Source organism: Ranitomeya imitator, chromosome 1 (genome assembly GCF_032444005.1).
Source record: "Ranitomeya imitator isolate aRanImi1 chromosome 1, aRanImi1.pri, whole genome shotgun sequence".
Classification (NCBI taxonomy): Eukaryota; Metazoa; Chordata; class Amphibia; order Anura; family Dendrobatidae; genus Ranitomeya; species Ranitomeya imitator.
Window position 1 is genome coordinate 233,655,149 of NC_091282.1, and position 25,669 is coordinate 233,680,817.

The 25,669-nt window shown below is 46.3% G+C and overlaps 1 protein-coding gene across 3 annotated transcripts in view; it reads left to right on the forward strand.

The window, feature by feature from the left end:
* The window catches only part of WSB2 (WD repeat and SOCS box containing 2), an 80,053-nt gene that overhangs the window by 27,967 nt on the left and 26,417 nt on the right, over window positions 1-25,669 (forward strand). For all 3 annotated transcript variants that reach the window (XM_069754589.1, XM_069754597.1, XM_069754593.1), the window contains exons 6-8: window positions 764-864; window positions 14,317-14,489; window positions 15,070-15,186. In XM_069754589.1, the coding sequence (XP_069610690.1) occupies window positions 764-864; window positions 14,317-14,489; window positions 15,070-15,186 (391 nt within the window). The remainder of the gene's footprint in view (window positions 1-763; window positions 865-14,316; window positions 14,490-15,069; window positions 15,187-25,669) is intronic.

The following is a 25,669-nucleotide window of genomic DNA, read 5'->3' on the forward strand; positions in this document are numbered from 1 at the left end:
GGAAAAACCTGTTACCAGTAAGTAACCCTGGTGTTTCTGCTCTACTCCTACACTTTGTAATCACAGTTCACTGCCACTATTAAATGATGTGAACAGTTTAACATTCTTAAAATGATAGACATTAAACTATTTGATTATTTTAGCACAGCGTTTTACTTTAGTATCACTCCCATATCTGTGAGAATCAAGGTATCAATTGCTACTTGCAGCTCTGAAACGAGGGAAATGACCACAAGCTGCAGAGAACAGGATCTTTCTTGATCACCAAATAATTCTCTGTTGCTATGTAATTGCTTATGGAGATTCTAACGTGACTTATTAGGTATTCTCTGGACACACATGCCATGGCTTTGTTGCACCAATGTACTCCTGATTTTTTTTCTTTTCCTTTTTTAATTTGTAGCAAAACTATATTATAATTACTTTGTGTGCACTCCCCTGTAAGGTTTCGCTTAGATACCCGTAACAGCCAAATGTTATTCTCCATATTACGACCACGAAGCACTGTGTTTCATGCTTTTCTGATTACTTAAACTATTAGCTGTCATAGATCTCTATGATGCTAGGTGGTTGAAGTCATAAGACCTGTGGCCAGGCCATTATACAAACACTAAAATGCAGGATTGTCTGAATAAGGCCTAAGGCACACCACTGGCTTCAGACTTGATTGCATGTATTGCAGGAAACTGGTTTTCACAGTTTGCTTTTAATCAGTAGTTTGTTTTGTTTTTTTTTAACTGCTGCAAATTTCTTTACCCCCTAGGTAAGCTGATCCAGGAACTGACTGGACACGTCCAATGGGTTTATTGCTGCGCCATTTCCCCAGATTGCAGCATGCTGTGCTCTGCAGCAGGAGAAAACATGGTAAGACCGCAGTCTTAGGAAGATTTATCAGTGCAGTCATAGGGAAGTGATCTTATTGGTGTCTCAGTTAATAATAGAGACTAGGCACTGGCTGTATGATCTCAGCCAGGGGTGGACACTGACAGCTTGGGATCCCTGTGCAAGAAATGTATCTGGGTCCCCCTCCCTGCCCGGTACGCTGGTTATGATGAGGGCAATCTGGCAATGGGACCTCTGGAGCCCCGGGCTCCGAAAAATAAGCCAGGAAATATGTATATATCCATTAGCATTCGGTTCTCATATTTGCAGTCAGATGACAACTCGTGTCCACTATGTCAATGAATAGAACACTGTAAGATGCGGCTGACTCTAGTTAGCACATGACAGCAAGTGTACAAATCGCATTGTCATGGTTACATGATTACTGCTGGAACTGGCAGAGCCCAACCATGTATATATTATACTAGATGGAGGTCCGATGCTATCTCATCGGGAAGGCGGTAATGTCATGATGGGGCCAGGCTTTGCAGCATTGAGAATCTCTCCCCCCCCCCCCCCCCATGTGCTCACCCAACTATCCACTCTCTCTTTCCTCATGTGCAGACTTCTCCCATCTGTTCTCTCTTCTTTGACCTGTCTACCCCATGTGTTATCCAGCTCCTGGGCAGAGGAGGAGGCAAAAGACAATACTGACATTACAGCAAGAGATCGCAGAGGATATGTTTTGTGAGGTAAAATATTGTTTAAAAACAATCAGTGAAATATTTTACCTGACAAAATGAATCCACTGTGATCCCCTGCTGTAATGTCAGTATTGTCTTTTGCTTCCTCCCCTGCCCAGGAGATGTGTTATGCTCCATACACGGTGAGACACAATTTTTAAAATTAACTTTCGTTCGTGGGAAAATCCCTTTAATGTGACCGACTTCCTCTGCCTGTAGACACGTCGCGCATCTGCCGGCGGGATCAGCTGACTGATTCACTGCGCCAGCACGGAATCCGCGCAGGCGCAGTAAATCAGACAAATCTTTGTGCAGACAGATAGCAGCGGTCACATAAAAACTGCGCAAAGATGGCGGCGGTCAATGAATCATTCTCGGTCTCCCATGACAGCACTACGGAGAGAGGGGATCCGCCCTTCAGGGACAGGAAACCTACAGATAAAAGGGCGGTACCTCTCCCTCGCATCAGTTGGTTTCCTGTCCCTGAACAGGGAACCTCTTTCCGGTGGTACCTGTATGAAGACCGATGGACCGGGACCGGGCGGTCGAGTACCGGCAGCGAGGAGGCTCCTGCCGCGGCTTGTCCGGCTCCCGAAGCCGCCACCGCTGGAACTGAGGGGTTCTTCAGGGTGAGCGGAGGGAGAACGCCGCCGATTCTGAGAGAGGAAGGGGCGCTGGATCACCCGGAGCTTCTGTGCCGACAAGCGCACGCTCCGGGTGTACTAAGATGGCCGCCGCTCCGGAAATGCGGCAGGACTTCCGGGTCATCGCCGCGCGCATGCGCAGTAGCTTCTCTTCTCCCTGGACGTGACGCATGACCGGAAGTGCGGGGGAACGCCGGAGGTGGCGCCAAATACAAATAGGGAGATGGTGCACACACAGTTGTCGCACCATCTCCCTGTAAATCATGGAGGACAGCGATCCACAGGAGCTGCAGCCTAGGCAGCAGCACCACAAGAAGACAGACCCTAAGAGCGCCAGAAGTGGGTCTAGCAGCCGTTCTACACAGCGCAGCAGGTCTGCTGCGAAGACTAGTTCACCTCCTCGGGAACCTTCCATTCCAGACCCAGGGCCCCCTCCAGAACCGGTACCTGCCTGCACGTCCGAATGGTGAGTTGATCTTCGTGAATGTATTATAATAGGGCTCCCTCTTCTCCCTTAATAGGGAAAGAAGAAGCTGGAGAAAAGGAAAAACAAATCCTGCCCCATCTGTGACAAAGCTTTACCAGTAGCCTGGGACAAAAAGCTTTGTAAATCCTGCATCCAGCGTGTGCTATGTGAGGAGACTCCCGACTTTGCATCAGAGCTAAAAAATATTATTAGATCTGAGGTTCAGAATGCTGTATCTTCCTCCAAAAAAGGAAAAGATAAAGTAAAAGAAACAGTACAATCCCACTCTGTCCGATCCTCATCTGATGACGCAGATTCGGACGATTCTGACTCCTCCCTATCCTCCTCCGAGGAAGATTCAGGCCGACATTGTTTTCCTCTCGAGGAAGTGGATGCCTTAGTGAGAGCTGTTAGGGCTACTATGGGGGTGGAGGAGCCTAAACCTGACAAAACAGCCCAAGACGTTATGTTTGGTGGCTTGGGACAAAAAAAACGGAAAACCTTCCCTTTAAATCCCAATGTCCAATCCCTAATTAAAAAAGAATGGGAAAAACCTGATAGGAGAAACTCTTCAGTGCCCTCGCTTAAAAGAAAGTATCCCTTCGATGATGACGCATCCACTTCCTGGGATAAGGCACCAAAGTTGGATGTAGCGGTGGCAAAAGCCTCGAAAAAATTTGCGCTCCCGTTCGAGGACATGGGTACCCTCAAAGACCCTTTAGATAAAAAAGCAGACACATTTCTTAAAGGGGCATGGGAATCGGCTGGGGGTAGCTTGAGGCCTACTGTTGCGGCTACCTGCACCTCCAGATCTCTGATGGTATGGATCGATCAATTAGAGAGTCAAATTAGAGACGGGCTACCCAGGAATAAATTACTAGATTCTATCCCTGCAATCAGAGCAGCAGCAGCATTCCTGGCGGACTCCTCGGCAGACTCCGTACGGTTAACATCTAAGGCCGCTGCTCTCTCCAATGCAGCCAGAAGAACCTTATGGCTCAAAAGCTGGCCTGGGGATCTCCAGACAAAGCTGAAGCTATGTTCTATTCCGTGTGAAGGAAATTTTCTGTTTGGAGAGACCCTGGATGACATTCTCCAAAAAGCAGGAGACAAAAAGAAAGGGTTTCCAAATTTGGGCCCAGCCCCATTCAGGCAGTCCTTTCGGAATCGGAGATTTTTCCGCCTCAGACCCCCCAGGGAGCAGAATAAATGGGAAGAAGGCAGGAGAAGGGATAGAGGTTACCTCTTTGGCAACACCTCTCGTGACAAAAAACCCGCCAAATAACATTGTGCCTACGGTAGGGGGAAGACTCACATCTTTCCTTCCCGCCTGGGAGAAAATATCCAACAACACCTGGATTCTAAACATCATACAGTACGGTCTAAAAATAGATTTTATTTCTTTTCCTCCCCGGAAGTACATAGAAACAAAAATAAGATCTTCAGTGGCAGAACAAGCAGCTTTAGAGAAAGAAATCATTTCCCTACTGCAAAAATCTGTAATTCAAGAAATCCCTCCTCAGGAAGTAGGAGAAGGGTTTTTCTCCCCTCTTTTTTTAGTACCAAAACCCGACGGGTCCTTTCAGACCATTATAAATCTAAAAAACCTGAACAAATACGTAAAAAATTACAAATTCAAAATGGAAACAATAAAGTCCACCATAAAAATCCTGTTTCCAAATTGCTACATGGTCGTGATAGACCTAACCGATGCATATTATCATGTGCCCATCCACAATCAGTCTCAAAAATTCCTGAGATTGGCAGTTCCCATAAAAGGACAATTAAGATTTTTTCAGTACAGAGCTCTTCCGTTCGGAATCTCTATAGCCCCTCGAATATTCACGAAGGTAATAGCGGAAATGATGGCCCACATAAGGGAACAAAATATATTAATAGTCCCTTACCTAGACGACTTTCTCATCGTAAGCAACTCGGCCCAAAGTTGCAAAGAACAGAGGGACCGGGTAATGACTATCTTGACGGACTTGGGGTGGCTCATAAACTTAAAAAAATCAAAGTTGGAACCCTGTCAAGTACAGGAGTTCCTAGGTCTGACATTAGACTCCCGAGTACAAGAATGCCGACTTCCAAACCCCAAAAAAGACAACATATTAGCCATGATATCGCAAACTTTTCACCATCCTTCCATGACTCTAAGGAGAGCAATGTCACTACTAGGCTCTCTGTCCTCATGCCTACCAGCGATACCCTTCGCACAGTTCCACACAAGAGAACTTCAGTGGCACGTACTCGAATGGCAGTCAATACTAAAAGACAAATTGGAAAGTCAAATCACCCTGAGTTCCTCAGTTATTCATTCCCTTCATTGGTGGGCAGAGAGCCAAAACTTATCAAAGGGAGTTCCTTGGGTGACACAAATATCCCGGGTGATAACAACCGATGCGAGTCCCACAGGGTGGGGGGCTCATATGGGGGACAGAGTGGCCCAGGGAACCTGGTCAGTTCAGGAAATATCAGCATCCTCAAACCAAAAAGAACTTTGGGCAGTGCTTCAGGCTCTTCTTTCTTTTCTGGCCTATATTCAGGGTCATCATGTCCGAATTTTTTCAGACAACAAAGTGACTGTAGCGTATATAAACCACCAGGGAGGAACAAGGTCTCAGGCACTCATGAGTTCTTCAGCCAAAATTTTCAACCTTGCAGAAGAAAATCTACTATCCCTCTCTGCGCTACACATTCAGGGTTCAAACAACGAGAGAGCAGATTACCTGAGTCGATCGCTGTTAAAACAAGGAGAGTGGTCCCTAAACCATTCCATCTACGATCAGATCACAAAAATGTGGGGAGCACCGACAATAGATCTATTCGCCAATTACAAAAACAAAAAGGTGAAAAAATTCTGCTCGTTGAACCCGATAGGGAATCCACAGGCTCTAGATGCCTTTATGATTCCGTGGACTCAAAAATTAACTTATGCCTTTCCTCCAACTATTCTGATCCCAGCAGTCATTCGGAAAGTCAGAGAGGACAAAACGAAAATGATCCTCATAGCCCCGTTCTGGCCAAAAAGGACGTGGTTCTCCTGGCTGAGGATGCTTTCGGTCTCGGACCCATGGGTCCTGCCGAATATACCAGACCTTCTACATCAAGGGCCAATCTTCCACCCACAGGAATCGAACTTACATTTGACAGCCTGGTTTTTGAACGGGGACTATTAAAAGAAAGAGGTTTCTCGGATAATTTAGTTACCACGTTGTTAAAAAGTAGAAAACCCATCACTACTAAAATATATGGGAAAACTTGGAAAAAATTTCTGTCCGTCTCCAAAGTAAAGGTCCAAGATGGGCCCTCAATTCCTAAAATACTGGAGTTCCTACAAAAAGGTCTGGAACAGGGGTTGTCGGTTAGTACTCTTAAAGTACAAATAGCAGCTCTAGGAGCACTCTATAACCATAATATTGCAGCCAACCCATGGATAATTAGATTCGTTAAGGCGGTGACAAGATCAAAGCCATTAGTCGCTCAGAAAGTGCCCTCATGGGACTTAAATTTAGTCCTCTCAGCATTAACGAGTCCTCCATTCGAACCCATAGAGACGATTTCCATTAAAACTCTATCACTTAAAACCATTCTCTTGGTAGCGTTAACATCCGCACGCAGAATAAGTGACATTCAAGCCTTATCCTCTAATCCACCCTTCACTAAAATATTAGATGATAGAGTCACTCTTAGACCTGACCCGGCCTATTTGCCAAAAGTGGCATCAAAATTCCATAGGTCACAAGAAGTCTCCCTGCCATCCTTTTGTCCAAACCCAAAAAATGAGAAAGAGCAAAACTTCCATAATCTAGACGTCAGAAGGTGCCTAATCCAATACTTAGATTCCACCAGAGAGTATAGGAAGGAAGGCTCTCTGTTTGTCTGTTTCCAGGGTCCCAGAAAAGGATTTCGGGCATCCAAGGGTACTTTGGCGAGGTGGATAAAGGAGGCGATAGTCTTGGCATATTCATCCTCGGGGAATGAGATCCCAGATGGTATAAGAGCACATTCCACAAGAGCAGTAGCTACCTCATGGGCTGAGAGGTCAGAGGTATCAATAGAGCAAATCTGTAAAGCGGCCACCTGGTCATCACCATCGACCTTTTTTAGACACTATAGATTAAATCTAGCCTCTGTGTCTGACTTAACCTTCGGACGAAGGGTTCTCGAGGCGGTGGTCCCTCCCTAAGCTTAGTCTCTGCAATTCTCTCCGTAGTGCTGTCATGGGAGACCGAGAAAGTCGTAGTTACTCACCGATAACGGTGTTTCTCGGAGCCCATGACAGCACTCGCTTATTCCCTCCCATCACGTGTGCGGTGAGCACCTTTAATTACATATAATTTATATACTGTATATAGTTTGAGTATAGGCACGGGGTTCCTCTTTTAAGAAATGTTGTAATATGATTTTTTCTCTGTTGTAAACTAACCTGGAGGTCCTCCGATGCTCTGTAAACCAACTGATGCGAGGGAGAGGTACCGCCCTTTTATCTGTAGGTTTCCTGTCCCTGAAGGGCGGATCCCCTGTCTCCGTAGTGCTGTCATGGGCTCCGAGAAACACCGTTATCGGTGAGTAACTACGACTTTCGGCTGATCCTGGCGGCAGCATGTTCGCGACGGTGTTCCGCTGGTGAGGCTGGTACCACCAGCAGTTTCCATATTGAGACACCCATCACTTGCGGCTCGGCAGCTCTATAGGTAATGAAGAAAAAAGAGGCCAAGCATTCCCAACTCCGCTCCATTCAGGAAAAGACTGCAGAGACCTGTTCTCAGATTCTCTGGGGGCTCAGCAGCTCTATAGATAATGGAGAGAGCAGAGGTCAAGCATGTCCAACTCTGCTCCATTCAGGAAAAGACTACTGAGCCCTGTTCTCAGAATCTCTGGGGGGGACCCAGTGGTCGAATCCCCAATGATCAACAAGTTATCCACTATCCGATGGATCACACATACATCGTACATATACCGTACATACAGTTGTGCTCAAAAGTTTACATACACTGGCAGAATTTTTGCTTTTTTGACTTTTTCCTCCAGAGAATATAAATGATAACACCAAAACTTTTTCTCCACTCATGATTAGTGGTTGGGTGAAGCCATTTATTGTCAAACTACTGTGTTTTCTCTTTTTAAATCATAATGACAACCCAAAACATCCAAATGAGCCTGATCAAAAGTTCACAAACCCTGGTGATTTTGGCCTGATAACATGTACAGAAGTTGACACAAATGAGTTTGAATGGCTACTAAAGATAACATCCTCACATGTGACCTGTTTGCTTGCAATCAGTGTGTGTGCATAAAAGCTGAGTGAGTTTCTGGCATCCAGACAGACTCTTGCGTCTTTCATCCAGCCACTGACGTTTCTGGATTGTGAGTCCTGGGGAAAGCAAAAGAATTGTCAATGGATCTATGGGAAAAGGTACTTGAACTATATAAAACAGGAAAGGGATACAAAAAGATAGCCAGTCAGCAGTGTTCAAACTGCGATTAACAAATGGAAAATCAGGGGCTCTGTAAAAACAAAACCACGGTCAGGTAGACCAACAAAAATGTCATCCACAACTGCCAGGAAATTTGTTCAGGATGCAAATTAAAACCCACAAAAAACATCAGCTGAAATACAGGACTCTCTGAAAACTAGCGGTGTGGCTGTTTCAAGATGCACAATAATGGGGGCACTTGAAGAAAAATGCTGTCATTGATGTTAGAGGGAGCAATACACGGTATTAAGAAATGGGGTATGTGAACTTTTGATCAGGGTCATTTGGATGTTTTGGGTTCTCATTATGATTTAAAAAGAGAAACACAGTATATTGACAATAAATGGCTTCACCCAACCACTAACCATGAGTGGATAAAATGTTTTGGTGTTATCATTCATATTCACTAAAAAAAAGACAAGAAAGCAAAAATTCTGCTGGGGTATGCAAACTTTTGAGCACAACTGTACATACACCATTCTTACATATACCGTACATATACAAACATACCATACGTACTCACACATATACCGTACATACAAACACTTATATACACATACTGTATATAGACACATAGATACACACATATTGTAGACTAGATGGTGGCCCGATTCTGACGCATCAGGTATTCTAGAATATGTATGTATACAAAAGTATTCTAATGAGCATCATTGGTGGTGTAAAAACGTGCTGTATAATTTAAATGATGGTATGTATCAATCAACGTACACCTACCATGCATGGACACTATGGATAACTGCCAATACTATATTAGAACAACCAAAGAACATGCAGTCACTGAATCCAATAAAAATATCTTTATTTCAAATCACTAAAAATACATACAAAAAGGCCAAACACTTAGCGAAAATGGGGCCAGCAGATGACAAGACAAATGCCGCAGGCAACATAAAGAGCAGTCGCCCAAGGTATGGTGACCTCGGCAAAACTCCAGAACCGGCCAGCTGGTGTAACAGAGCACACACCGCGCCACATGTCAACCACCCATTCTAAAAAAGGTATCAGCAGTGCTGCCACGAAAAGCTACATAGTAACCTAGATAGTGTACATAAGTGAGGTAGGAGACATGTGGACGCTAAAATCACTGTGCATATTACCTGCTGTAGAGGGTCCGGACCAATGCAGGGGACACGGGACACCCCGACGCGCGTTTCGGTAGATGTACCTTCCTCAGGGGGCGCATGTATGTATGCGCCCCCTGAGGAAGGTACATCTACCGAAACGCGCGTCGGGGTGTCCCCTGCCCCCTGCATTGGTCCGGACCCTCTAGAGCAGGTAATATGCACAGTGATTTTAGCGTCCACATGTCTCCTACCTCACTTATGTACACTATCTAGATTACTATGTAGCTTTTCGTGGCAGCACTGCTGATACCTTTTTTAGAATGGGTGGTTGACATGTGGCGCGGTGTGTGCTCTGTTACACCAGCTGGCCGCTTCTGGAGTTTTGCCGGGGTCACCATACCTTGGGCGACTGCTCTTTATGTTGCCTGCGGCATTTGTCTTGTCATCTGCTGGCCCCATTTTCGCTAAGTGTTTGGCCTTTTTGTATGCATTTTTAGTGATTTGAAATAAAGATATTTTTATTGGATTCAGTGACTGCATGTTCTTTGGTTGTTAGAATATGTATGTATATAGCAGCCACATAGTATATAGCACAGGCCACGACATATTCTTGAATACCCGATGCGTTAATACAGGCCACGCAGTATATAACACAGCCCAAACAGTATATAACACAGTCCACGCAGTATATAACATTGCCCACATAGTATATAACACTGGCCACGTAGTATATAGCAGCCATGTAGTATATAACGCAGCCCACGCAGTATATAACATTGCCCACATAGTATATACCAGCCATGTAGTATATAACGCAGCCCACGTAGTATATAGCAATGTGGGCACTATATGCGTGGTTAAAAAAGACTTCAAATAAAAAATAAACATATACTCACCTTCCGAAAGCCCCTTGTAGTCCTGGCGCCTGTGTGCGGTGCACGCGGCAGCTTCCGGTCCCAGGGTTGGTATGAGCGCAGGACCTGTGATGACGTCACGGCAGCTTCCGGTCCCAGGGTTGGTATGAGCTTAGGACCTGTGATGACGTCACGGCAGCTTCCGGTCCCAGGGTTGGTATGAGCTCAGGACCTGCGGTGATGTCGTGGTTACGTGACCGTGACGTCATGGAAGGTCCTTCTCGCATAGCATCTTTGGCACCGGAACCTGCCGCTTGCACTGCCGAGGACAGCGCGACACATAGGAGGGTGAGAATAACCTTTTTTTTTTATTATTATTATTATTATTATTATTATTATTATTATTATTATTTGTAACATTAGATCTTTTTACTATTGATGCTGCATACCCAGCATCAATAGTAAAAAGTTGGTCACACAGGGTTAATAGCTGCGTTAATGGAGTGCGTTACACCTCGGCATAACGCGGTCCATTAACGCTGCCATTAACCCTGTGTGAGCGGTGACTGGAGGGGAGTATGGAGCGGGCACTGACTGCGGGGAGGAAGCAGCGGCCATTTTGCTGCCGGACTGTGCCCGTTGCTGATTGGTCGTGGCAATGGTTGTGGGCATTTTGCCACGACCAATCAGCGACTTGGATTCCATGACAGACAGAGGCTGCGACCAAAGAATATCCGTGACAGACAGAAGGACAGACAGAAAGACGGAAGTGACCCTTGGACAATTATATATTAGATAAATGCACATATACTGTACATACATATACACATGTACACACATAAATAGATGCACACATACTTACACACAGATACGCATATATCTTACATACATACACACACACATACATACACACACCATACATATACACACACATACCGTACATACACACACACACTTATATACACATACCGTACACACATGCCGTATTTACACACGTACGTACAGTCATGGCCAAAAGTATTGACACCCCTGCAATTCTGTCAGATAATACTCATTTTCTTCCTGAAAATGATTGCAAACACAAATTATTAGGTATTATTATCTTCATTTAATTTGTCTTAAATGAAAAAAACACAAGAATTGTCCTAAAGCCAACTTGGATATAATTCCACACCAAACATAAAAAAGGGGGTGGACAAAAGTATTGGCACTGTTCGAAAAATCATGTGATGCTTCTCTAATTTGTGTAATTAACAGCACCTGTAACTTACCTGTGGCACCTAACAGGTGTTGGCAATAACTAAATCACACTTGCAGCCAGATGACCTGGAATAAAGTTGACTCAACCTCTGTCCTGTGTCCTTGTGTGTACCACATTGAGCATGGAGAAAAGAAAGAAGACCAAAGAACTGTCTGAGGACTTGAGAAAACAAATTGTGAGGAAGCATGAGCAATCTCAAGGCTTCAAGTCCATCTCCAAAGACCTGAATGTTCCTGTGTCTACTGTGCGCAGTGTCATCAAGAAGTTTAAAGCTCATGGCACTGTGGCTAACCTCCCTAGATGTGGACGGAAAAGAAAAATTGACAAGAGATTTCAACGCAAGATTGTGCGGATGTTGGATAAAGAACCTCGACTAACATCCAAACAAGTTCAAGCTGCCCTGCAGTCAGAGGGTACAACAGTGTCAACCCGTACTATCCGTCGGTGTCTGAATGAAAAGGGACTGTATGGTAGGAGACCCAGGAAGACCCCACTTCTTACCCCGAGACATAAAAAAGCCAGGCTGGAGTTTTCCAAAACTTACCTAAAAAAGCATAAAACGTTTTGGAAGAATGTTCTGGTCAGATGAGACAAAAGTAGAGCTTTTTGGGCAAAGGCATCAACATAGAGTTTACAGGAGAAAAAAGAGGCATTCAAAGAAAAGAACACGGTCGCTACAGTCAAACATGGCGGAGGTTCCCTGATGTTATGGGGTTGCTTTGCTGCCTCTGGCACTGGACTCCTTGACCGTGTGCATGGCTTTATGAAGTCTGAAGACTACCAACAAATTTTGCAGCATAATGTAGGGCCCAGTGTGAGAAAGCTGGGTCTCCCTCAGAGGTCATGGGTCTTCCAGCAGGACAATGACCCAAAACACACTTCAAAAAGCACTAGAAAATGGTTTGAGAGAAAGCACTGGAGACTTCTAAGGTGGCCAGCAATAAGTCCAGACCTGTATCCCATAGAACACCTGTGGAGAGATCTAAAAATGGCAGTTTGGAGAAGGCACCCTTCAAATATCAGGGACCTGGAGCAGTTTGCCAAAGAAGAATGGTCTAACACAGGGGTGTCAAACTGCATTCCTCAAGGGCCTCAAACCATGCGTGTTTTCAAGATTTCCTTAGCATTGCACAAGGTGCTGGAATCATTCTCTGCAGGTGATTAAATTATCACCTGTGCAATGCAAGGAAATCCTGAAAAATGACCTGTTTGCAGCCCTTGAGGAATGCAGTTTGACACCCCTAGTCTAAAATTCCAGCAGAGCATTGTAAGAAACTCATTGATGGTTACCGGAAGCGGTTGGTCGCAGTTATTTTGGCTAAAGGTTGTGCAACCAAGTATTAGGCTGAGGGTGCCAATACTTTTGTCTGGCCCATTTTTGGAGTTTTGTGTGAAATGATCAATGTTTTGCTTTTTGCTTCATTCTCGTTTGTGTTTTTTCATTTAAGACAAATTAAATGAAGATAATAATACCAAATAATTTGTGTTTGCAATCATTTTCAGGAAGAAAATGAGTATTATCTGACAGAATTGCAGGGGTGTCAATACTTTTGACCATGACTGTACATAGTTGTGCACACATATACATACATACATACATACATACATACATACACATGCATATGCTGTACATACATAAATACACACACACACACACACATAGATATGCATGTACGTATATCGTGTACACACACACACACACACACACACACACACACACACACACACACACACACACACACACACAATTTATAACCTCAGGTGTCCAGATGAGCCATGGAGGAGGTTGGCCTCATAGTTCAGAGATCAGCTGGAGAGGGCTGCAGAACCCACTGTGGGGGATGAGGACACAGCATAGAGGACTGATATCAGCTACCTGCTGCTGTGCTGTCCCGAACAGTGAGCCTGCTCCCCCGATCTTCTCTGTGAGAAGCTGCGCCTACTGGGAATGGATCAGGGCAGGGAGCCGAAGACACACTGTAAGTCGTGCTCTTCCTCCACTGTTGTCCCCTGTGTGCTGTGTGCCCCGATCCCCTGACTAAAGGTGAATACTCACCATTGGGACGCGCCATGCAGGAAGACAGACTACAGCCAGTGAGCGCTCTCATCAGTCTGATGGAGAAAGCGTTCATTGGCCAGCGTCTCTCCCTGCTTGACACGCCCACTTTAGGAACTCTTGCACTCTGCGCACCCCTCTCTCACTGACTCTGGGTATCGGAATGATTACGGGAGGGAGTGAGAGGGGCCCCTCTGTTGCATGACACCGGGCCACTCACTCCCGCCTGTTCCACTATGGGCAGTACGCCCCTGCCCGCAGGGGACCCCTCCACCTTCAGGCCCCAGTGGTATGTCTGCCCCTGATCTCAGCTATGTATGTTTGAAATGTTGCAGCATTTTAGAGTCAGAGAAAAACATACTTTTAATTAAATCTGCCAGGGATCGAACAGAACTGAAGATTAGTTGGAATTTCGGTCCCCGACGGCTTCTCCCATCCTTTTCCTCTTGATTGCCAGGTCTCTCCCTGATTGTTTTTGTGTATAGGGAGAACCTTAACAATAAAGTGAACTGGGTCCTGTACTGGGCTTTACAGTGACCTGCCTTGAATGAAACGGTGGAGCGCATGCTCGATAACTAACTGCTCCTTGTCTATGGGAGTGCCAGAGAAAATGAAGTACAGAACACAGCTTTTTCTGGCAGTCACATAGACAACGGATTGGAGATCGAGCATGCACGCCTCCATTTTATTGACAGGTACACTGAAAAACTCAATATATAGGGTACAGAACTCTGTTCTTGTATGGCTGGGTATCAGCGATCAATTTTTTTTTTCTTAATAGGATACATTTCTCCAAGATACAGTTATTACAAGAATAAATGATTAGTTAAAGAAAAATAGTTTAGTTTTTATTTGTAAAGACATTAACGGATATGACAGAAATCACTTTTGCTATTATTTAGGTGCTGCTGTGGAGCATGCGCTCATACACCCTAATCCGGAAGCTTGAGGGTCACCAGAACAGTGTAGTATCGTGTGACTTTTCTCCAGATTCGGCCCTCTTAGTCACAGCCTCTTATGACACCACCTTGATTTTGTGGGACCCTTACACAGGAGAGAAACTACGACAGTTCATGTGAGTAGCAGCTTAGTTTATAGACCCTTACAGCTCATACAATTTCCTACTGGACGCGAGGCCCCCACTATGGATACAATAAAAGGGCTGTAGCCAGCTTCCTTACAAACACTGCCCTTTCAGGTACTACTGAGTGTCTTAACCAGAATGCTTCACCCTTTTGTTTTAGCTGATATGGCCATATCTGCTAAAACCTTTTCCTTTCTATGCTGTGTAATTCTTACCTGTAATCTGTAAAAGTAGGGTTACGTACCATGTAACCCGGATCACAGCTGACATTGTAAGATGTAGTTTTTGAAGTTCTAGTAAAAATCTCCTTCCATTCCTTATCGCAAGAAGCTAAGCAAGTTGTGATAAACTGTAAAATGATATGTAAATGTATTTGTACTTTCCATGTAAGTGTAGATAAACCAGTCACATATCAATAAAAATTATAAAGCGATTTAAAGAAAATACCCAAAAATATTTTTAATTTGCATAAAACCAAAGTGCTTCCAAACTAAACAGAGTGATAATCTTGATTAGATATTTGTGAATGTTGTTTTAATCTGTAGAAATAACCAGTGCGTTTTGCTATCAGCCATGTGTCACTGTCTGGCGATGTGGACTACGGAACCTCGGAACCACAGCTCAGCTCCTTGAGATCTGTCTGCTTCTCCCCAGAAGGGCTACACTTTGCTAGCTTGGCAGATGACAGGTGAGCAATGATGGGTCGGGTTTTGCTTTTTATTGCTTACATTGTGCTCACACCTGGTGGATGAATGCAGAAGGTAATTTATTCTGTATACAAGTGTCAGGAGTCTTTTCCCTGAGCTGTTGCTTACTGGGTAAGACAAACCTTTTGTTGACTTCTCAGAGGAAAATTCCAGTCATACGTTTAGTCACCACCTTCACCCAACCTGCAGTGTAGTAGGTTACTGAGATGTGGCCAAGATAAACTGTACTCAGCATAAGTAAAAGTTAAAGGAATTGTCTAGACATTACATTTTACATTTCCCTTTTTAAATCAGGTAATCTTAATACTTATTTCTGTTGGAATCATATAAGCATAATATTGCAGTTACATACTTTTTTAGTGTCCCGCAGTAGTATTAATTTCATCTCCAAACATCCACCTAATGTGTCCAGCGCTGGGGTCTCACATTCTCCTTATCTTGGTCCCATATCCTGAATCTTCTTGTGGGGCTGGGTGAGTCTTGCTCATGTGCAGGCCAGCCAATAATCTGTGCACTAGAAGACGCTTCTTTCACACTAGGGGGCACCATGCTGTTTATCCTTCATAGTCAAAGATGACCGTGACTTCAGGGTGTAGCGGAGGATAAGTGGCTGTAGGTCCAGAGGTGGCTGAAGGGTTGCCCACATACGTTACATAAGTAAGTAGATGTGGTCAGGACAGTGGACACCACTTGTGCCTTGCTCGCTTTATTTTTGCCTCAAAGATTCTCATATCTTCAGCTGCACGTGCTACTGAGGGGATCCCGCCTCGCCAAGCTGGACAGTCCAAGGAAAGCTTCTCCCATTTGTTGATGTTGACTCCCAGGCTTTTGAGGGACACTTTTAGGCAGTCTTTGTAATGTTTCTTGTGCCCCCCGACTGCTCGCATCCTGACCACATGTCTAGCCCACCTGGCTTGGGCTTTCAGAAGGAGAGTGTAAACGCTGCAGAGCCCAACTTGTTCCAGGATTGCCGTGTTGGGGATATTGTCTTGCCACCTGATATGGAGAATTCTGCGGAGGCAACTCACGTGAAAGTGATTGAGCTGTTTGTCATGACGGCTGTAGACATTCCAAATCTTTGTGGCATAGAGAATAGTAGTAAGGACTTTCAGCTTGCTGGTAAGGCTGAGTCCCATTTGTTCTCAGACGTTCTTACGGATTCTCCCAAAGGCGATGCTGGCTTTTGCAATTTTGTTGTTGACCTCAGAGTCTATGGTCACTACCCAGGAGAGTGTGTTACCCAGGTAGGTAAAGTTGTCAACTGCTTTGTGGTTGTGCTCCTTTACCGTTATGCATGGCTGCTGGGATGGTTTTCCTGAAGTAGGTTGGTACATAACTTCAGTCTTTCTAGTAGTGATAAAGAGACCAAAGTTGTCGCAAGCTTTTGAAAAATGGTTCATTTCATGCTGCATCTACTGCTCTGTGCTGGCGCTGAGTGCGCAGTCATCAGCAAACAAAAAGTCACAGATAACAGTCTCATTCACCTTTTGCAGCAGCCCTCAGGCATAGACCTTGTTTAACCCCTTCCGGACCTGTGACGCCACTTAGGCGTCATGAAAGTCTGTGCCAATCCGACCTGTGACGCCAATCGTGTGAACGGGTTAACTGAAATGTCACCCGACCTGCAGGAACAGGGGGACTTGTATTTGAGCCCAGGGAAGGGTTGGATTTGCCCCCCCCCCCCCACCCGGGGGCTGCGATTGCTCTGGTGGCCCTTTTTGTCACCCCTACCCCCCCAGATCTGATAGGAGCTAGCATCCATGTGACGCTATCTCTCCAATCAGATGTGGAGGGGCGGAGTAAAGTATGGCAGCCTCGCTCTCCAGCTTCATCCAGTCCCTGGAAGCTGAAAAACGACGTGCCTGCATGCTGCTCTGCCAACAACTGACGGTGATCGCCGCTGCTGCCGCCACCATAAAGTACTCCCCTCTGCTAACCTCCGCTCCCCCCACCATCCAAATCCACTCCGCCGACCTTAGTTCCCCCCCCCCTCCCCCCCCCGGCTCTGCCTCCATCTCCTCAGCCCGCCCCTGCCCCCCGGCACTTGACAGCCCCCTCTCCTGCCCCGCCCCCCTGCCCCGCTGATGGCTCCCCTGCCCCAGTGATTGCCCCCTCTGCCCCAGTTTACCCATTAGGGTTAGAGCTGGGCTAAAGTTAGGGTTGGGGCTAAAATTGGGGTTAGGGTTCGGATTAGGCTTGGGTTTGTGGTTAGGGTTAGGGGTGTGAGAGTTAGGTTTGTGGTTAGGGTTGGAGATAGGGGTGTGTTGGGGTTAGGGTTGGAGTTAGAATTGGGGGGTTTCCACTGTTTAGGCACATCAGGGGCTCTCCAAACGCGACATGACGCCCGCAGACCATTCCATCATAATCTGAGTTCCAAAAATTCACTACTTCCCTTCCGATCCTCGACGTGTGCCCATACAGTAGTTTTCTCCCACATATAGGGTATCAGCGTACTCAGGACAAATTGGGCAACAACTTTTGGGGTCCAATTTCTCCTGTTACCCTTATGAAAATAAAAAATTGTGGGCTAAAAAATCATTTTGAGGGGAAAAAAATGATTTTTTATTTTCACGGCTCTGCGTTATAAACTTCTGTGAAGCACTTAGGGGTTCGAAGTGCTCACCACACTTCTGAATAAGTTCCTTAAGGGTCTAGTTTCCAAAGTGGTGTCACTCGTGAGGTTTTTCCATTGTTTAGGCACATCAGGGGCTCTCCAAATGTGACATGGCGTCCGATCTCGATTCCATCCAATTCTACATTGAAAAAGTAAAACGGCACTCCTTCCCTTCCGAGCTCTGCCGTGCGCCCAAACAGTGGTTTACTCCCACATATGGGGTATCGGCGTACTCTGGACACATTGCACAACAACTTTGGTTGTCTAATTTCTCCTGATTCCCTTGTGAAAATAAAAATTAGGAGGAGAAAAGATCATTTTTGTGGAAAAAATTATTTATTTTTTAAGACTCTATTGTACGTTATAAACTTCTGTTAAACACTTGGGCGTTCAAAGTATTCACTACACATCTAGAAAAGTTCCTTAAGGGGTCTAGTTTCCAAAATGGTGTCACTTGTGGGGGTTATCCACTGTTTAGGCACATTAGGGGCTCTCCAAACGCAACATGGCGTCCGATCTCAATTTCAGCCAATTCTGCATTGAAAAAGTCAAACGGCGCTCCTTCCTTTCCAAGCTCTGCGGTGCACCCAAACAGTGGTTTACCCTCACATATGGGGTATTGGCATATTCAGGAGAATTCGTTGTCTCTTTTTACACTTGTGAAAATAAAAAAAAATGGTTCTGAAGTAAAATGTTTGTAAAAAACAAACAAACAAAAACAGGATTTTTGGTTGCTTACCGTAAAATCTTTTTCTCTGAGCCTTCATTGGGGGACACAGGAAACCATGGGGTGTATGCTGCTGCCACTAGGAGGCTGACACTATGCAAATAAAAAAAGTTAGCTCCTCCTCTGCAGTGTACACCCTACCGACAGGAAGTAGGATATTCAGTTAGTGAGAAAGCAGTAGGAGAAGCAACGAGAAAGAACAATATAATAATAATAATCTTTATTTATATAGCGCCAACAAACTCCGCAGCGCTCCACAGATTAACAGTTTCAAACGCTCAAAGAGTGTTCAAAGAACTCAAACGTTAACAGTATAACAATAAACAGAGCTGTTCAACTTGGGAGGGTGCTGTGTCCCCCAATGAAGGCTCAGAGAAAAAGATTTTACGGTAAGCAACCAAAAATCCTGTTTTCTCTATCGCCTCATTGGGGGACACAGGAAACCATGGGACGTCCCAAAGCAGTCCCTGGGGCGGGAACAGCAGTCAACTCCAATCTAGGTCAGAGGAACTCACCACCGTCGCCTGCAAGGTCTTCCTACCTAAGCCGGCATACGCTTAAGCTAGGCATCGAAGTTTCGCGAACATGTGGAGGACCGATCGTCGGTCTGTAGAGGTGCAAGGCAGAGGCCTTATATGTGCACCGCCGGGAGATGCCCACTGCCCGGGTAGAGTGTGCCTTAAACCTGGAAGGAGGAGCACTGCTCTGACCTGGCTAATCTAAACATTGCTGACCGGATTTTGCGGGCATACGTTGATTAAGAGGCCGGAGGGCCTCTCTACGCCGAGCCCTTATACTGAAAAGGGGGCCTTAGCTGGATAGACCCGGTAGCGTGATGAGAGAACGCTACAAAGGAAGAGTCCGAGCAGGACAAAGGGAAGGGAATCAAGAATGATGAACAGAACCATGGAGAACCTCGGCAAGGTAAGAGCAGAGCACTGAACCTGTGATCCACAGAATGTACAAAACTGCTGCCACAGACTCTGGAAGTGGTTGAGAGCCTGAAAGGAAGGTATAAAATTAAAATGGACCCACCCCTCGCAAAAATGCAGGAGTGTCCGATGTCTGAAGAAAGGGAGGACCTGGATGAAGGCTTTCATAAAATAAAGGCAAGCACACGCGGTCCCAGGAGAACCCTGCCCCTCCGAGGACCTCCTTAATAATTGGTTCACGTTGGAGACAAACTGACAGAAACCCTCGGAAGACAAGCTGTCAGGGACTTCCTAGAGGATAAGTCCTGTCACGCCATAAGCAAATGGTCCTTCGGAAGGGCACCATATTGCTGAATGTCCAAGCAGCACCTGCAGTGGCATCCGCGGGGACGGATACCATGCACTTCCTGCAGGATTAAATTAGTCCGCAGGGACAGAGATTTTCTCCGATCGGACTCCATGAAGGGGGCCCTGATGGAGCGGCTTAGCCCATGCGTCTATAAACCTTGCTGTCTAGGTGGAGACAAAGGCAGGGCACAATGTAGCGGCGGACACTTCAATGGCCGACTTTGCCGTGGACTATTAGTTCGTCGTTGGTATCCTTGAGGGATGCTCTCTGTGGAAGAGGAGGACTGGAAAAGCTGGAAACCGGAGGGTCCAGAGACGGAGAAGGGGTCCAGCTCGCAGTAAGTTCAGGGGAGAGGGAATATAGGAAAACCGAGAAGCTTCCCTCTTTGGAACGGCTGGACTAAGGATTTTAAGAGAAAACCCAGAAAAGACCATTAAATTGAAATGACAAGAAAAAGCTTGAGTGTAGGTTACTGGGAGCCTGCTAGAAAGCATGACAAGATGGGCATTGATAAGCACAATCGGACATGAGCAGTCAAGGGAGAAGAGTCCATGGAAAACTGGAGTATGTCAATTCCATGGGAAGTTGGCCCTATGAAGGAGTACATAGGCCCCGGAAAAAAACTTGACTGCCAAAAGGAAGACCCGTACCTATGACGACCTGAGTGACCCTATCCGTCCCGGACCCTCTGGAATGGGAGAGGATTGTAGTGTGTGGATCTACTTACCTAAGTATAAGACACCACACAAACGAGGATAACAATGAAAGGGATACGAATCCTGCTGAAGGAAGGAACGTATTATCCCAAAAACCCATCATTGGATCCAGGCGTGGAGCAGCCCTGTACACTGGACGATGCTTGCACAGAGTAAGATCCAATTCCTATCCGAGGTGGGAGAACCTGTTCCTGCCACAGTCGGAAATAAAATCCCGGCGCTGCTCGAGGTTGAATCCAGTGTCTGTAAGAAAGAAGAGGTAAGTACTGATGCATAAATAGGAAGCTCTGTATAGAGGTAGTTCAAAGGCCCCCAGAATAGTGTCGTGAACAATCATGAGTCAAGGTATTATATGGGCTCTGACTTTGTAAGAGACAGCCAGACATATAATACTGTAAATCATATATGATGGAGTAACGCACTGGATCGTGCAGATAAATCTAGGACAGCACTGTAAACTTACCTACTGGATAGTTAGTGGTAGGACCGAATAACCAAACAGAGTGGAGAGGCTCCTGGGGAGCAACCCGCAATTAAGGCCCAGTGCGTGGCTGAAGGAAAACTGCAACCAGTTGGTACCTGACACCGGCGAGTCCGACCTACCTGAAAGTGGACTGGCCACTTATGCTGCCACTGAGGTCCACCCTGTGGCACTGAGATCCGCCTTGTGGTACGTGCTAGATGTTCTTTTAATAGACCACAGACGTTATTGACCGTGAAATACACGGTAAAAGTTGTGGCTCTGACTCACCTGAATGCGGTTGTAACTGCTGCGGCAGTCAACCAGAAATGATAAATACCGGGCACCTCTCTCTGAGTGGTGATTAAAGGGTAGCCTAGGCAGATGCTGCAAAAGAACCTTAGGAGAGTGATAGAGGGCGTTTCTGACATACCTGACTCTGGAGCAAAAGAGCAGGACCAGTGCAGCAATCGATCTCGGGCACGTCTAAACCACTGGAACGATGGCAGGTATTGACAATGTGTCTGGAAGATTACATCTAAAGCCTGGATAGCAGACAGTGCTGCTGCAATCGACAGGAGGAATAGGGGAGTGCACCTGACTTACCTGAATATAGTACAGAACGCCGGTACCCCTGCGGTGGTCAATCCAAGACATGACTGATCCGCTGAAGATACGACAGTTTCAAATAAAGTACTGTACCTGGAAGGTGGTGCGTGTGAAACCTGGGTGTCGGATAGAGTACTGCTGCAATCGGCTCTCGGTATCCTGCAACTATGGCAGATATAGTACTGGTGCGATCGGCTCTCGGTATCTTGCGACTATGGCAGATAGAGTACTGCTGCGATCAGCTCTCGGTATCCTGCGACTAAGGCGGATAGAGTACTGCTGCGATTGGCTCAGTATCCTGTGACTATGGCAGATGGAGTACTGCTGCATTCGGCACCCGATATCCTGCAACTATGGCAGATAGAGTACTGCTGCGATCGGCTCTCGGTGTCCTGTGACTAATCAGCCTGGAGAGAACCCTTGAGAAGGGTATAGAAGAGAGTTGATTGTGTGTTGCGGTCTAGGTCGTGATACCTGACGGCATTAGGCAGAACAACAGCTTCCGTGTAGTAAGCCGCACCACGGAGTCTGTCTTGAAGCATGTCCTGCCGTGCTCATTCTCCTGAAGGTAGGACAGTAGGCTTGTCAACAGGGAGCCTAAACTCTACTCTCTGTTGTGCACCTGAGTTCAAACCTTTGCGCCTGCGATCTGTGGTCAGATTATTTATCCACTGAGCCACAGCAGACGTTGCTGGGAAATACAAACTCTTAACCGGCTGGAAGTCAGGTCTGAACACTGCAGTCGTGAAGTGAGTAGGAGCAGCTCCCTTCTCTGCTTAGAGCAGTTTAATGGTTGCATCCGGAGGGGGCTGCAGGGAGATGGAGGGCAAGTGCCTGAGAGCAGGAGATATGGAAACATTTGATATGCCAGGGCTCTAGCATCGCTGTGTGTAGAGAAATAGCCGAGCACCGCTGAAAATCAGGGCACAGGTCTGCAATAGCAGAAATCACAACAGCAGTGTGAAAACGTAGAACTCTGAGAAATGTGCAACTGAAACCTTCTACGAAGTGAACGTCATATGGCAGGTCTTATAATGGTCCATCTCCCTGTGGAAGGTGAGGGGCGGACAGTGGCCCAGATGACGGCAGCGTGGGGCATACTGCCATACCCCGCTGGAAACTGCATGGCTCTAGGGCACTTATTACACCGGTGACTGCACGGCTCTTGCTACTACGCCAGTGACTGTACGGCTGTAGAGTGCTACTTTGCCAGTGATTGCGCGGCTCCAGAGTACTATTACGCATTATGCCGGTGACTGCACGGGTCTAGAGTACTACTACGTATTGCGCCAGTGACTGCACGGGTCTAGAGTAGTGATACACCATCGACTGCACGGCTTTAGAGTACTAATACGTAGCACACCAGTGACTGCATTACACCAGTGGCTGCACGGTTGACCGGCTTGCATGAAAGGACGACGAGAACACTTTCTTATAGGATTAGGCATGATAAGCATACCTACTAAGGAATGCCAGAAGGTTAGGGGAACAGGAGAGATGCAGAGAGGAGTGCCAAACTGCTAAGCAGCGCTACTCACAGCAGTTGTAGTGTCCTGTAGTCTGCTCCAAGGTTGTAACTGCGACAGGCATCAGGACACAGGTCCAGGGCACCAGTATGAAGATGGAGGCGGGGAACCCGGCCGTTGCAGATGCACGCTGGTGGGAAAGGACGAGCACACAGATCGGAAGAGGGGGGGGGGGGGCGTGAATAGCCATCCGTTCCGGAGGAGAACGGTTCCCAACAAGATAGCGGCGATCCCAGGCCGAATGGTGCGGCTGGGAGTAGTGGGTGGAGCTAGCCGCTCTGAACAGGAATGGGTACAGACTAAACCGCCTGTAGGGGAGCACCAAGATGGCGCCGGTGGGCGGAGCTTGCCGAAGATGGTCGGGCGGGAGAAAAGCCCGCCCGGAAGAAGCCGGTGAGCGCTGAAAAGTATGCGCGGGCGCAAAGGAAAAGGTGCGGGCGTCCCGCTGACAGGCGCGGCAGCTGCCGCATGCAAAGAGGCGCCGGTGCCGGAAGTAGGCCCCGGGAAGAGCAGGGACCTATATTAAAAGCCGGCGGCCGCAGGAGGCTTCCGCGGCCGCTGGGAAGGACCGCGGGTCACCTAAAAGGTACGACCACTGTGGAATTTCAGCGCGGCTGCCAGTAGGGGGGCCGCGCCGCAGAAGGCAGAGTGATCGCGGCCGTGGGGACATCAGAGCCGCCGCGCAAAAAGATAGGCCCCGATTTCTTGTCCCTAATAGCCCCAGTGCAGAAAAGGTGCGGCCGCAGGAATAGTAGTTCGGCCGCAGAAATAGTAGTGCGGCTGCCAGTAAGGCACCGCACAAAGTAGCAGGGGAGGTAGGGAATCCAAGACTCGGAGCACCAATACTCACCTAACATCCCACGCAGTCGTACTAACCTTAAAAAACATGGAAGATATTAGACGTCCTTGGAGCTGGTGGACATCCTCGTCTCCTCCGACCGACAGGCTCTGGAAGGCGAGTGGGTGGGGGACGGAGCCAGGACCGGACTTCTGAGCACGCTTGTGTGCTAGGCTCTTGGTCCTGGAGAGGGATCTATGAGGATACGGGGTGGCAGTACACGCCGTACTCATAGTCCGCATTGTGGGAATACAGGTGTGACTGTTCACCCTGTATCCCTTCCGGAAAACCTGAAAAGAAACATTGAGGTAGATAAGGGTCTAATGAAAGACCCGTGTCCACCTCCTACTGACACTAAGCTAAACTGAATATCCTACTTCCTGTCGGTAGGGTGTACACTGCAGAGGAGGAGCTAACTTTTTTTATTTGCATAGTGTCAGCCTCCAAGTGGCAGCAGCATACACCCCATGGTTTCCTGTGTCCCCCAATGAGGCGATAGAGAAAAAAAAACTTCACAATGTTAATTTTTTTCCTTCCACATTGCATCAGTTCCTGTGAAGCACATAAAGGGTTAATAAACTTCTTGAATGTGGTTTTGAGCATCTTGAGGGGTGCAGTTTTTAGAATGGTGTCACTTTTGTGTATTTTCTGTCATGTAAACCCCTCAAAGTGACTTAAAATGTGAGATGGTAAGTGATGAGCGAGTATACTCGTTGCTCGGGTGGCCTTCCGAGTATTTGTAACTGCTCGGGAGATTTAGTTTTTGTTGAGGCAGCTGCATGCTTTACGGCTGCTAGCCAACCTGAGTACATGTGGGGGTTGCCTAGTTGCTAGGGAATCTCCACATGTATTCATGCTGTTTATCAGCTGTAAATCATGCAGCTGAGGCTAAATCTCCGAGCAGTTACAAATACATGGAGACCACCCGAGCGTGCTCGGAAAAACCCGAGCAACGAGTATACTCATCACTAAAGATGGTTCCTAAAAAAATGGTTTTGTAAATTATGTTGTAAAAATGAGAAATCATTGGTCAACTTTTAACCCTTATAACTTTTTAAAAAAAAAAATTATTGTTTCCAAAATTGTGCTGATGTAAAGTAGACCTGTGGGAAATGTAATTTATTAAGTATTTTGTGTGACATAACTCTGACTTAAGGGCATAAAAATTCAAAATTTGAAAATTGCAAAATTTAATATTTTTTTTTGCTATATTTCCTTTTTTTGCATAAATAAATGCTAGTAATATCGAAGAAATTTTACCACTAACATGAAGTACAATATGTCACAGAAAAACAATCTCAGAATCAGCGGGATCTGTTAAAGCGTTCCAGAGTTATAACCTTATAAAGCGACGGTGGTCAGAATTGTAAAAATTGGCCTGGTCATAAAGCTGCAAATTGGCTCTGTCACTAAGGGGTTAAAACATATTTCATGTTGAAAATCCTGTACTTTCCCTTATAGCCATAGAGGTAAATGATAAAATTATTGTGACCTGTAGATGCTTAAACTTATGGCATATGTTGAGATCAGTGTACCAAAATGTATTTACCTCTATGGCCCTCATTCACATTGAGTATTCGATCAGTATTTTCAGGGTTTTTTTTCCTCCTCAGGCTATGTTCCCCCGAAGGGCTTTTGGTTCATTTTTGACTCTGCGTCTTACAGTTCTAGTACAGTGGATGGGATTTACAAA